The sequence below is a fragment of the Tachypleus tridentatus genome, chromosome 10 (assembly GCF_004210375.1).
Source record: "Tachypleus tridentatus isolate NWPU-2018 chromosome 10, ASM421037v1, whole genome shotgun sequence".
Taxonomy (NCBI): Eukaryota; Metazoa; Arthropoda; class Merostomata; order Xiphosura; family Limulidae; genus Tachypleus; species Tachypleus tridentatus.
Genome location: NC_134834.1, coordinates 115182073 through 115197782, shown reverse-complemented (window position 1 = coordinate 115197782; position 15710 = coordinate 115182073). Strand labels below are relative to the sequence as shown.

General features: G+C 31.4%; 1 protein-coding gene across 1 annotated transcript; it reads right to left on the bottom strand.

Moving 5' to 3' along the window:
- Nucleotides 1-8015: 8015 nt before the first annotated feature.
- LOC143228186 (protein obstructor-E-like) lies at nucleotides 8016-14397 on the bottom strand. Its single transcript, XM_076459487.1, has 5 exons — nucleotides 14211-14397; nucleotides 12560-12757; nucleotides 9837-10042; nucleotides 8953-9008; nucleotides 8016-8144 (listed from the first exon to the last, which is right to left on the bottom strand). The coding sequence occupies exons 1-4, from the start codon at nucleotides 14257-14259 to the stop codon at nucleotides 8982-8984; spliced, it is 480 nt and encodes a 159-aa protein (XP_076315602.1). The 5' UTR covers nucleotides 14260-14397; the 3' UTR covers nucleotides 8016-8144; nucleotides 8953-8981.
- Nucleotides 14398-15710: the final 1313 nt, after the last annotated feature.

The following is a 15710-nucleotide window of genomic DNA, read 5'->3' as shown; positions in this document are numbered from 1 at the left end:
GAGTCTATATGAACGTCATGTTTAACTTGCATATACACATGGTTAACACCAATGTCACTCGTTAGTTTTCTGAAAATATTAAAGGAATGTTTGGTATTATCGATCTCTATAATTCAGTGATTCCGTTTTCGTCATATTCCATGTTAAATTAAATACATCTATGTTAATTTAGAAATCCTACAAAATTAAGACTTTGTAATTTATTTACATAACATGACACAGTAAATTACTTTAAATACTTTAAAACAATAGAATTCTAAAATGATTTACATTATAAAATATTGTAATATCTTTATATCCACCAGTAATATGCTTTATATGTTGTGTCATCTTATGTAAAGAAATAAGTAATTTACTGTCTCATATAATAAAAATATTTCACTAATATACTGTATATACTAAACACAATAGACTAATGATATGCTTTATATGATATACGGCACACTATTAAAATGATATAGGACACAATTAAAACCGCACTGTAGTTGACAACAGAGAGTATATTGGAGAAATATTTTTTATTATATGAGACAATAATTTACTAATATCGCTATACAGGAGAATTATTAGAGAAATACATTTCATCATAGGACAGAGTAATTTACTAATCTCTCTACATAAGGTGACACAGTATATTAGTGAAATATTTTAATTATATGTGACAATAAATTATTGATTTCTCTACATAAGGTGACACAGTATATTAGTGAAATATTTTAATTATACGTGACAATAAATTATTCATTTCTCTACATAAGGTGACACAGTATATTAGTGAAATATTTTAATTATACGTGACAATAAATTATTGATTTCTCTACATAAGGTGACACAGTATATTAGTGAAATATTTTAATTATACGTGACAATAAATTATTGATTTCTCTACATAAGGTGACACAGTATATTAGTGAAATATTTTAATTATACGTGACAATAAATTATTGATTTCTCTACATAAGGTCACACAGTATATTAGTGAAATATTTTAATTATACGTGACAATAAATTATTGATTTCTCTACATAAGGTCACACAGTATATTAGTGAAATATTTTAATTATACGTGACAATAAATTATTGATTTCTCTACATAAGGTCACACAGTATATTAGTGAAATATTTTAATTATACGTGACAATAAATTATTGATTTCTCTACATAAGGTGACACAGTATATTAGTGAAATATTTTAATTATACGTGACAATAAATTATTGATTTCTCTACATAAGGTGACACAGTATATTAGTGAAATATTTTAATTATACGTGACAATAAATTATTGATTTCTCTACATAAGGTCACACAGTATATTAGTGAAATATTTTAATTATACGTGACAATAAATTATTGATTTCTCTACATAAGGTCACACAGTATATTAGTGAAATATTTTAATTATACGTGACAATAAATTATTGATTTCTCTACATAAGGTGACACAGTATATTAGTGAAATATTTTAACTTATGAATCAGTAAATTACTAATCTATATATATCTTACGTAGCGAAATTAGTAATTTATTGTCTCATATGATAAAAATATTTTTCTAATACATGTGTCACCTTATGTAGAGAGATTAGTAATTTACTCTCTCGTACGATAAAAATATTTCATTAATATACTGTATTACCCTATATAGCGAAATTAGTAATTCATTGTCTCGTATGATTAAAATATTTCACTAATATAGTGTGTCACCTTAACTAAACAGATTAGTAATTCACTGTTCGTATAATGAAGATATTTCACTAATATTCTCTGTCACCTTATGTAGCGAAATTAGTAATTTATTGTATCGTATAATAAAAATATCTCTCTAATATGCTCTGTAACCTCAGGTAGAGAGATTAGTAAATTACTGTGTCGTAAAATAAAAGTATTTTATTAGTATACTGTGTCACCAGACGTAGACAGATTGGTAATTTACTGTCTCGTATGATGAAAATATTTAATTAATATACTGTGTCACCTCATGTCGAAAAATTAGTAAATTACTGTCTTTAAAATAAATATTTAAATAATATACTGTGTCACCTTATGTAGCGATATTAGTAATTTATTGTATCGTATAATAAAAATATTTCTCTAATATCCTGTGTTACTTTTTGTTGAGTTTGTTTGTTTGTTTTGGATTTTCGCACAAAGCTACTCGAGGGCTATCTGTACTAGCCGTCCCTAATTTAGCAGTGTAAGACTAGAGGGAAGGCAGCTAGTCATCACCACCCACAGCCAATTCTTGGGCTACTCTTTTATCAACGAATAGTGAGATTGACCGTCACGTTATAACGCCCCCACGGCTGAAAGGGCGAGCATGTTTGGCGCGACCGGGATGCGAACCCGCGACCCTCAGATTACGAGTCACACGCCTTATCACGCTTGGCCATGCCGGGCCACTTTTTGTTGAGAGTTTAGTAATTCACTGTCTCGTATAATTAAAATATTTAACTAATATACTGTGTCACCTTAGGTAGAGAGATTAGTAAGTTACTGTCTCGAATAATAAAAAAGATTTCATTAATATACTGAGTCCCTTTATGTAGAGACATTAGTAATTTGCTTCTTCGTACAATAAAAATATTTTACTAATATACTGTGTCACCTAATATAGCAAAATCAGTAAGCTATTGTCGCGTATAATAAAAATATTTTCACTAATCTACCGTGTCACCTTGTGTAGAGAGATTTCTAATTTGCTGTCTCGCATAATAAAATTATTTATTTAATATACTGTGTAATCTTATGTTGCAAAGTTAGTAATTTGCTGTTTCGTATAATAAAAATATTTCTCTAATATACTGTGTCACCTTATGAACCAAAATTAGTAATTTACTATATCGTAAAGTAAAAATATTTGACCAATAGTTGTGTCACCGAAAGTAGATAGATTAGTAATTTACTGTCTCGTATAATAAAATTATTTCACAAATATTCTGTGTAACATGATGTGAAGAAATGAATAATTCACTCTTTCGCACAATAAAAATATTTCAGTAACATAGTGTATTATCTTCTGTAGAGAGATTAGTAATTTACTGTCTCACACAATAAAAATATTTCAGTAACATAGTGTATTATCTTCTGTAGAGAGATTAGTAATTTACTGTCTCGCATAATAACAATATTTCAGTAACATAGTGTATTATCTTCTGTAGAGAGATTAGTAATTTACTGTCTCGCACAATAAAAATATTTCAGTAACATAGTGTATTATCTTCTGTAGAGAGATTAGTAATTTACTGTCTCACACAATAACAATATTTCAGTAACATAGTGTATTATCTTCTGTAGAGAGATTAGTAATTTACTGTCTCGCATAATAACAATATTTCAGTAACATAGTGTATTATCTTCTGTAGAGAGATTAGTAATTTACTGTCTCGCACAATAAAAATATTTCAATAACATAGTGTATTATCTTCTGTAGAGAGATTAGTAATTTACTGTCTCGCACAATAAAAATATTTCAGTAACATAGTGTATTATCTTCTGTAGAGAGATTAGTAATTTACTGTCTCGCACAATAAAAATATTTCAGTAACATAGTGTATTATCTTCTGTAGAGAGATTAGTAATTTACCGTCTCGTATAATAAAAATATTTCAGTAACATAATGTATTATCTTCTGTAGAGAGATTAGTAATTTACTGTCTCGTATAATAAAAATATTTCAGTAACATAGTGTATTATCTTCTGTAGAGAGATTAGTAATTTAGTGTCTCGCATAATAAAAATATTTCATTAATATACCGTGTCATCTTATGTAGCGAAATAAAAAATTATTGTCTCGTATAATAAAAATATTTCACTAATATACAGTGTCACCTGATGTAGCGAAGTTAGTAATTTATTGTCTCGTACAATAAAAGTATTTCACTAATATGCTGGGTCACCTTATGTAGGGAGATTGGTAACTTATTGTATCGCATAATAAAAATATTTCACTAATATACTGTGTCACCTTATGTAGCGAAATTAGTGAATCTGGTACATTAAAAATATTTCACTAAAATACTGTGTCACTTTATGTATGGAGATTAGTAATTTACTGTCTCGTAAGATAAAAATACTTCATTAATGTATTGTGTCACCTTAAGTAGAGAGATTAGAAATTCACTGTCTCGTTTAAAAAATGTTTCACTTATATACTGTGTCACCTTTTATATATATGCTAATTTCGCTACAAAAGGTAATACAGATAATTAGAGATATATGTTTGTTATACGATGCAATAAATTACTAATTTCACTGCATAAGGTGACACAGTATATTATTGAAATATTTTTACTATATGAGACAGTACATTAGTAATTTCGCTGCATAATATGGGTCAGTGTTCTTAAAATTATGTATTTAATAATCTTTGCATTGAAATGTAAACGGATCCTACTCCAACTGTTTCCTCTGATATGTATTTATATTTGATAAAAATCAGTATTCGTATGAAAGAGCAGCTGTTACATAAGTTCAAAGTATTGAAGGATACCTTTACTTATGTATGAGTTTCATCCTCATTGTAGATGGATATTATAGATTTGTTTTTTATTGTTTGAACCTCTCACGTTAAGTCGGTGGTGTCTCGTGATTTTGGATAGTAAATTCTTCGAAATGGAATATTAGAAAGATTCTTAAAGTATATTTTTTATACAGTTCTTCTAAATAAATGTTATGTCGTACTGTTTTATTATCTAACGAAGGACAAAAAGAATGTTCTTACATAAGGGAAACCCCTCAAGTTAGTAATAACGAATTATCTCAGGGAAAAGTGAAATACCACTATAGCTTCAACAAATCAGTAACAAAAAAACATTATCATGTAACTTGTCATTATGACGAGGTTTGAAACCACAGAAAGCTGAAGTCATACGTGTGGGTCGTGATCACGTTCTATCTCTGACTGCATCAAGTGATCACGTCATCCGTGTTGTTGATCAGAAGTTCCTTTCAACATATTCTTCAAGTTATGCACTTAGTAATATTTCTATTGAAATATATAAACCCAGCCGTTTCCTGTGATGTATTTATAATAAAGACAAATCTACATTTCTAGGAAAGAAAAAATATGTAAGTTTGTAAACTACATAAGTTTTTCTAAATTATGGAGAGACAAACAATAACAGAGACATTTGTTTCTATATAAGCCATTAAAATATATTTTGTTGAGTATTTCTACCTGAAATGTGTAATATTAACAGTGAGACTGATTTAAACACAGCACTTGTTAGAAGTTAACTGTAATACTATCTTCAATATTCACTATATGAATGACATACAAACACCAGAAGTCAGAGGTTAACTGTAATATTATCTTCAATATTCACTATATGAATGACATACACACACCAGAAGTCAGAGGTTAACTGTAATACTATCTTCAATATTCACTATATGAATGACATACACACACCAGAAGTTAGAGGTTAACTGTAATATTATCTTCAATATTCACTATATGAATGACATACACACACCAGAAGTCAGAGGTTAACTGTAATACTATCTTCAATATTCACTATATGAATGACATACACACACCAGAAGTCAGAGGTTAACTGTAATATTATCTTCAATATTCACTATATGAATGACATACACACACCAGAAGTCAGAGGTTAACTGTAATACTATCTTCAATATTCACTATATGAATGACATACACACACCAGAAGTCAGAGGTTAACTGTAATACTATCTTCAATGTTCACTATATGAATGACATACACACACCAGAAGTCAGAGGCTAACTGTAATACTATCTTCAATATTCACTATATGAGTAACATACATATAACACGAGTCAGGGATTAACTGTAATACTGTCTCTAATATTCATAATACGAGTGACATACACACACAAGCAGTCAGGGATTAACTGTATTACTGTTTCTAATATTCATAATACGAGTGACATACACACACAAGCAGCCAGGGATTAACTGTATTACTGTCTCTAATATTCCTAATACGAGTGACATACACACACAAGCAGTCAGGGATTAACTGTATTACTGTCTTTAATATTCATAATACGAGTGACATACACACACAAGCAGCCAGGGATTAACTGTATTACTGTCTCTAATATTAATAATACGAGTGACATACACACACAAGCAGTCAGGGATTAACTGTATTACTGTCTTTAATATTTATAATACGAGTGACATACACACACAAGCAGTCAGGGATTAACTGTATTACTGTTTCTAATATTAATAATACGAGTGACATACACACACAAGCAGCCAGGGATTAACTGTATTACTGTCTTTAATATTCATAATACGAGTGACATACACACACAAGCAGCCAGGGATTAACTGTATTACTGTCTCTAATATTCATAATACGAGTGACATACACACACAAGCAGTCAGGGATTAACTGTATTACTGTCTCTAATATTCATAATACGAGTGACATACACACACAAGCAGTCAGGGATTAATTGTATTACTGTTTCTAATATTCATAATACGAGTGACATACACACACAGGCAGCCAGGGATTAAGTGTATTACTGTCTTTAATATTCATAATACGAGTGACATACACACACAAGCAGTCAGGGATTAATTGTATTACTGTTTCTAATATTCATAATACGAGTGACATACACACACAGGCAGCCAGGGATTAAGTGTATTACTGTCTTTAATATTCATAATACGAGTGACATACACACACAAGCAGCCAGGGATTAACTGTATTACTGTCTTTAATATTCATAATACGAGTGACATACACACACAAGCAGCCAGGGATTAACTGTATTACTGTCTCTAATATTCATAATACGAGTGACATACACACACAAGCAGTCAGGGATTAACTGTATTACTGTCTTTAATATTCATAATACGAGTGACATACACACACAAGCAGCCAGGGATTAACTGTATTACTGTCTCTAATATTAATAATACGAGTGACATACACACACAAGCAGTCAGGGATTAACTGTATTACTGTCTCTAATATTCATAATACGAGTGACATACACACACAAGCAGTCAGGGATTAACTGTAATACAGTTGATATATATGGTAACATATCGAACTCAACTGATCAGTTTTTTTGAAAAATATTGCATTGCGTCTACAATAATCGAGAAAAACTATTTTGATTTTAACGGTAGTTTTTTTAATCGTGTTATATAACACATTTATTATTATGTTTGAGGATGAACACAATTATCTGGACCTTTTTACTTTTCAAGAAGCTGTTTAAGAGCTCGATCGTATTTACCCAACAGTTGGATAACTGTACTCTTTGGTATTTGGTTTCACTGTGTACCAGGATGCAATACGCCACTCGTACTTACCCAACAGTTAGATAACTACTATTTGGTATTTGGGTTCACTGTGTACCAGGATATAAGACGTCACTCGTATTTACCTAAGTGGAAGATCTGCAGTTTGCGAACAAGCAACAAGGTTCGGAATACTCTCTATCCTGGGTAGCATAATAATAATAATAATAATAATAATAAATTAACCCAGTTTTCGATTTCATGTTGCACTTAATTTTGAAAAACTACGGACTTTTTGTTTCTCATCCAGTGAAAAATACTCCATTGGTCGAACCAATTTACTTTGAATAAGTTACTTCTAAACAGTTGGTTAACTAAAAGATACACACGTGATAACTAAGACGTCCAATAAGACATAATGTTACCCTACTGGAACTTCGAAACTGTAAAATCAGACAACCGCCTTGACCTGCCATATAATGTAGCTCATTGGTATGAATTCACATGTAATTTTAAACGGATTTACCGCGTCCCGAATTAATATTTGTATATTAGATATGATTTAATCGTTTCCTGTTAATGTAACACTCATATGCTTTTAAATAATTTGCCACTAACCTTACCGACAGCTAAATATATAAATACGGGACGTTACGTGGTTTGTTAAAATTAATGTCTAACTATTATTATTTCGTTGTCCTTTGTATCCTTAGTCGAGCATGAAATAATATTAAGAAACAATACTTTTATCGACAATCTAGTCATAAAATGGTTTTATTGAAAAGTTAAAATACGAAACCTAATACAAAAGTAATATTTACTGAGAAACATGAACCTATGAGTTTTTCTTTCTTTCCCCATCGATGTCATCATGAACAACTTCGTTTCTGAAAACCAAAAAGCAGTAAGACTCATTATTTCTCAATGATTTGTGTTTGTTTCAAACATTCTACGTTTACTAATTTTAAAATCTGTTACACGTGTATAGCTTAAGACGCAATAAAATCACTTTGTTCACAAACGTAAGTTTATAATTAGATTTGGGCCTTTTTGTTTGTGCTCTGCACACGAGGAGTATTGAAACCCAGTTCTCAGATTAGCAATCATATCACATAACCAGTTGATAATAAGGTAATGTAATAGCTAACAATTATATTTAAATAGTTAACTGATAGTGAGGTAAAATAACAGCTAAGTACCATATTTAAATAATTAACTGATAGTGAGGTAAAATAACAGCTTAGTACCATATTTAAATAATTAACTGATAGTGAGGTAAAATAACAGCTGACTACCATATTTAAATAATTAACTGATAGTGAGGTAAAATAACAGCTGACTACCATATTTAAATAATTAACTGATAGTGAGGTAAAATAACAGCTGACTACCATATTTAAATAATTAACTGATAGTGAGGTAAAATAACAGCTGACTACCATATTTAAATAATTAACCAAGCATTATGTGAAGTAACAACTAATTATCTTATTACACAATCAGTTGAAAGATAAATTAACAGGTGACAATCATATTTAAATAATTAATTGATAATGAGGTAAAATAACAGCTGAGCACCATGTTTATACAAGGTAGACTCATTTGATTTGCTAATAAAGCACACAGTAACTATATATTAAAATTTGGAACAGTTCTCAGTTAGTGTATATGTGGTAAAATAAATTATTTTATTACCTGTTTCACAATGGTAGTTTTCATGTGTATTAAGTTCTATTTTCACCATCCTGGTCCTAGAATAAGAAGAATAATTATTAGCTTTTATTTAACACAAAGTAATTATACCGAAGAGAAGTTTTTCCAATATTTATTGGATATGTTGTCAGAGGACACCACTTTGATATTTTAAGATAAAGATAATGTTCACATAATTAGTGTTTGTAGGTACTGAAAATAGAAACTAACTATACATTCATTGGATCACATCTGTTAGTTTGGTCACCATTACACAGATAATTCACATCTGTTAGTTTGGTCACCATTACACAGATATTTCCATCTGATAAGTTTAATTCATTACAGAATACACAAAAGACGAGATTCGTCTCCTGAGTACTTAATGTTATTCTGACCACAACCATGAACATGTCGATGCTTAACGTTTGGAAAATTGTATCTTAATATAGCTGTCAAAACAAAATATTACAGTAAACTTATTTATGCAGTTCTATTATCAACAAAGTAGTTTAAACTGTCGTATTATCAAGTAGTTAGTTTATATAATACTCTTACCAACCAGTTAGTTTGTACAATGGTATTATTATTCAGTTTGTTAACATCAAAATAAACACATCACTATTTATATCGTAGAATTATAAAAGAATTCATTGATAGTGTTTACAACTGTTACTTACTACAATATTTGATGAATAAACTTACCGTAGGCTTGTTTATATGGTAGTATAATCAACCAGTTTATTTATAGTGGTAACAACTGCTCCTTACTACAATATTTAATGTGTAAACTTACCGTAAGCTTGTTTATATGGTAGCATAATCAACCAGTTTATTTATAGTGGTAACAACTGCTCCTTACTACAATATTTAATGTGTAAACTTACCGTAAGCTTGTTTATATGGTAGTATTCACAACCAGCAACGTTCTGCGGCCACGAACATTCTCCACTGTTTGGATCAAACACTAGAGAGGAGCTGCATCGTTGTAGAATGGCCTTTCCATCAACACACTGCCAGAAATGATCACATTTTGTATCGTGAGGGAATATTCCAAATTTCCTGGGACAATTTTTTGAAGGCACAGCTGGCTCTAATAAGAAATAATAATAATACGTTTATTCACTAAATCCTCTAATGATATAGTATAAACGTTTAGCCTCTGACGAACACTGTGCTGAAACTTAGTGGAAATACATTACAAATTTAATAAAATTAATACAAATGTTTAGTCCATATCAGTGGGCAAACTTTTGTATTGTAAATTAAAAGATTCGTGCTGCAAGCTCATGGGATTCTAACTGTAAATTATAAGATTCCCACTGTAAGCTCATAGGATTCTAACTAAATTATAAGATTCCAACTGTAAACTCATGGGATTCTAACTGTAAATTACAAGATTCCCGCTGTAAACTCAAAAAATTGTAACTGTAAATTATAAGATTCTAGCTGGAAACTAATAAGATTCTTATTTTTAATTATAAGATTCCAGCAGCAAACTCATAGAATTCTAACTGTAAATTATAAAATTCGCGCTGTAAAGTCATTTGATTCTAACTGTAAATTATAAAATTCGCGCTGTAAAGTCATATGATTCTAACTGTAAATTATAAGATTCCAGCTGTAAACTCACAGGATTTTAACTGTAAATTATAAGATTCCAGCTATAAATTCATAGGATACTAACTGTAAAGTATAGGATTCCAGCTGTCCACTATCCAATATCCGTTTTCGGATTCCATGTGTCATAGAACCACCTGACTAGAAACGTCTGTTCCTTGAATGTTCTGATTGTTACGTAATGTTCTGATTGTTACGTCAAGTTGTTATAACTTCGAAATTAACTAACGACAAAATTTAACAAAACAAAAATATTTTAATTATTAAAATTTGTAAATTGTTCTCAAACCATAATAAACTTTTGTTGTAAACTGTTCTCAAACCATTATAAATTTTTGTTGTAAACTGTTATCAGACTCTGATATAATTTTGTTGTAATCTTCCCTCAGACTCTGATATACTTTTGTTTAAACTGTTATCGGACTCTGATATACTTTTGTTGTAAACTGTTATCAAACTCTGATATACTTTTGTTGTAAACTGTTATCAGACTCTGATATACTTTTGTTGTAAACTGTTATCAAACTCTGATATACTTTTGTTGTAAACTGTTATCAGACTCTGATATACTTTTGTTGTAAACTTTTATCAGACTTTGATATACTTTTGTTGTAATCTTTCCTCAGACTCTATTATACTTTTGTTTAAACTGTTATCGGACTCTGATATACTTTTGTTATAAACTGTTATCAGACCCTAAGATACGTTTCCATAAATAATGATTTTATTGATGTTAACGTCTGAGACCAGAATGACTGAGTGTTAATTGTCATGTAATTCATTACAAAAACTTTGAAATGGAATGATTATCTGGAGACTAATTTCTGGACAAACAGAATATATGGAAATAATACAAACACAGACATAAAATAGAAGAAGTCGCAATGTGGTTAAACAAAGTTTCCTTTCGATGTGGCCCGGCATGGCCTAGCGCGTAAGGCGTGCGACTCGTAATCCGAGGGTCGCGGGTTCGCGCCCGCGTCGCGCTAAACATGCTCGCCCTCCCAGCCGTGGGGGTGTATAATGTGACGGTCAATCCCACTATTCGTTGGTAAAGAGTAGCCCAAGAGTTGGCGGTGGGTGGTGATGACTAGCTGCCTTCCCTCTAGTCTTACACTGCTAAATTAGGGACGGCTAGCACAGATAGCCCTCGAGTAGCTTTGTGCGAAATTCAAAAACAAACAAACAAACAAACAAACCTTTCGATGTGTTATTGTAATATTCCAATACGTGATTAAAGAATATTTAGGGAAAGGAATCAAACAGTTGTATTTTTAGGGTAAATTAAATAAAAGCAGTACAGCTGGAGCATGTTAGAACTTTAATAAATAAATAAATCTCATGAAACGCGCGTGGTACAAGGTAAACAAATATTTTGTACGAAACAATAAATTATCTTCTGATTATATTATTAGTATATAATACGAGTATTTTATTTCTGGGACCCTGGTGGCCTACCGGTAAGTCACTAGCCTTATGAACCACGAGGTGGGTTGAATATCCATCACATATTGTACCTCTTCGTTCTTTATATCAAACAAACAAACTTTCAGAGATTTGAAAAAACTAGTTCCTGCCGTGTGATTTACTTAGCTATATTTTGTAGAAAATTAAGAAAAATATAGTTATTAACACATAATTTTATCAGTTACATAAATTTACGAAGACAGCCACAGTGAAATATTGTTAGATTTTATTAATTACATAGGAAATGTTTTTAGGTTTTATTAATTATGTATATTTTACGTAGATAGTTAAGGTGAAATATTGTTAGAAGCTCATTTTGATAAAGTGTTCCAACAATATTCAGTTGCTATGACGTCTTCCGCTGGAGATCGTATTAAAATATATTAGGACAGTTGAAGTTTGGTGGTAGTTTTAAAATAGACTATGACAGTTGAAGTTTGGTGGTAGTTTTAAAATAGACTATGACAGTTTAAGGTGGGTGTGAATTGTAACATAAATTATGCCAGTTTAAGAGATTACTCACGTAGTTCGAGCCGTTCCCCACACTCCACGTTGAACGGGTAGTCGCACCTCGAATAAAGCGGGTTCTTCACTGGAAACACATAACCATCATCACACAGGTGTTCGATTGGTTTCCCATTCCGACATTCGTAATATTTATCACATTGATAAAGATCAGGGAAAAATCCATTTCCGTAGGGACACCGAAACTGGCTTGCAGCTAAAGAGAGGTATTATTGTACAAAGATTATCAGATATGATAATTAACCTAAACGAAAATATGGTTTTAAACAGATAGTTGCAGGTATACTGTTTTATATCCATACTTTATAAAAATGTGGAATAAAGACAAAATTTGCAGTAAATTTAACATCTATTTTCGATGTTTATCAGTTAATTAGAAAAAAATAACAATATTCCAGTTAGGGTATACCTACTAACGCTGTATTTTTAGCTCATATTATTATGCTATGTGTTACTAGTTTCTCTTTGTTGCGAAACTATGCTTGGTGAAAATGAAGTCCAAAAGCAATAGCAGTCTTGCAATGCAGACAAACTTCTAATTTCAGTGTTAGTGATTTGTCTCCCAGTGGCAAGTCTGGAGCTTATGACACCATCACTACGTCACCAGACAAGACAAACACCATCACTAAGACACCACACAAGACAAACACCACTACTAAGCCACCAGACAAGATGAACACCACCACTATGACCCCAGACAAGACAAACACCACCATTTAGTTACCAGACAAGACAAACACCACCACTAAGTCACCAGACAAGATGAACCCCATCACTAAGTTACCAGACAAGACAAACACCACATTAAGTCACCAGACAAGATGAACCCCATCACTAAGTTACCAGACAAGACATACAGCACATTAAGTCATCAGATAGGACGAATACCACCACGACGTCACCAGACAAGACGAACACCACCACGACGTCACCAGACAAGACAAACACCACCATTAAGTCACCAGAGTAAGTATATTTTATAAATCATCAAAATCAACCAGATAACTGATCAATACACAGCTTTTAATGAAATGAACGTACATTATGTACAACGGTTGACAAACTAGCTGAAGGAACCCGCCAAGGAAGCAAAACCGTGTAAACACGATGTTAGATAACGTTTCCCTTCTCTGGTTATTGAATCCCCAATTATCCCATTAGATGCTAATTGCATACCCTGATGTATGGAAGATAATAACTGAACTAATTAACTACTTGTGTTTTCAAAACCAAAACTCTGAAAACAACTAGAGCTGTGCCCTATCTTTTGTCCTATTTCTCGGACAAAAATCCTAAAACCAAATGGTTCATGCTTGCATTTTCCTTACAAAACTTACCGTAATCGTATCATTCAGTTTTGATGGATGCTAACACGCAACTGTGATGAATCATCCCTGTAGTAATTTACTATGCTTACAAAAACGTATTATTGTCTGCACAGGTGATGCGTTACTAAAGAGTTATTATTATACACTAATTATAAAAGTACTGCATTGTTGTCATTACCCTAATACATTTATAAAAGATTGCAATTCGAACTGGACTTTTAACTAGGAGGATATATACTGTAACATTCAAATAGAAATACGGACTACCTCGAAAATAACTAACACACTGTGGTACTTCTATTACCCACAAACAACACTTACTTAATATAGCCAAGTGCAGGACCACAACTCCGACAGAGACAATTCTCATATTTAGTATGAAATTTTAAGATGTTTCACCGTTGTCTGGATCAGAAGCTGATTTGAAATATCGAATACGTTTTCATGTGCACGTGCCTGTGGAAACTCGGTCAGTGCGCAGGCGAATAAACTTATCTTCCGTTTCTCATAGTGAAGACAGAAAATTGGAGAAAAACCTGTTATACTGAAATTATCTGACATGAAGAACTAGTCTTAGAACTTTGACCGAGTTTAGACATCCTGGTATGAAAATAAACTTCGTGTCTGTCCCACTTTTGTTTAATCTCTAAGAACAACATGTTAGACTACAATAACTTTACTGTATTATTAAGATGAAAGTTATAGAAACAAAATAAACTCAACTGTAAAGCCTTTATTAGTGTACAATATTTGTTGTGACATGAATAAACACCAGGTTTACGTACTTTCCTTTTTCTCAAATATGTAAGAACTAAAGAAACTATGATCATTCTTTTCAGATAAGATATATTAGAAAAGTACTTTACCCTTTAACACGGGATTTGTAATGTAAGAGAACGGAAATTCCAAACTATTTTCATAGCTACGACATCTTCTATGCACCCAGGAAGTGCCCTGTTGCGGTGGTCAAAGTTTAATATTATTTTCATAACTTCTTCACAGCCCGTGTATCCAAAAACTTGCAAACCAGGCTATGAATGCAAGACAACCATCCGTGTAAAAATACACTTAGAGAGTTAAAAAAAACCTAAATTAGGTTACTGATAGAATAAATTATTCTAGCATATTATATAAGCCTAAAATGTGAAAATTATTATTTAAAAAGCCTTTTGTACTTCAAAACAGGTGCGTGATACTAATAAGTACCAAATTACATCATTAGTGGACAGTTTACTTACCATTGAGAACAAATGTATGATACTAATAAGTACCAAATTACATCATTAGTGGACACTTTACTTACCCTTCAGAACAAGTGTATGATACTAATAAGTACCAAATTACATCATTAGTGGACACTTTACTTACCCTTCAGAACAAGTGTATGATACTAATAAGTACCAAATTACATCATTAGTGGACACTTTACTTACCCTTCAGAACAAGTGTATGATACTAATAAGTACCAAATTACATCATTAGTGGACAGTTTACTTACTCTTCAGAACACATATATGATACTAATAAGTACCAAATTATATCATTAGTGGACACTTTACTTATCTTTCAGAACACATATATGATACTAATAAGTATCAAATGAAAAAAAACAACAACAGTTTTTCGACTTTAAGATAAATTGTTTGAGCGTATTAAAAGCCAGTGTTTTTTGGAATATCTGTTTTTCTTCCACTTTACAAGAAATGCTATCCCGATACAACAAAAATAGAGGAAGGCGAGAAAACACGTTTTATTTGATGTTGAACTTTTTGATGTTCAAAATTAGTAAATAAGTCGTGAATAAAACCGAAAATGCAATCG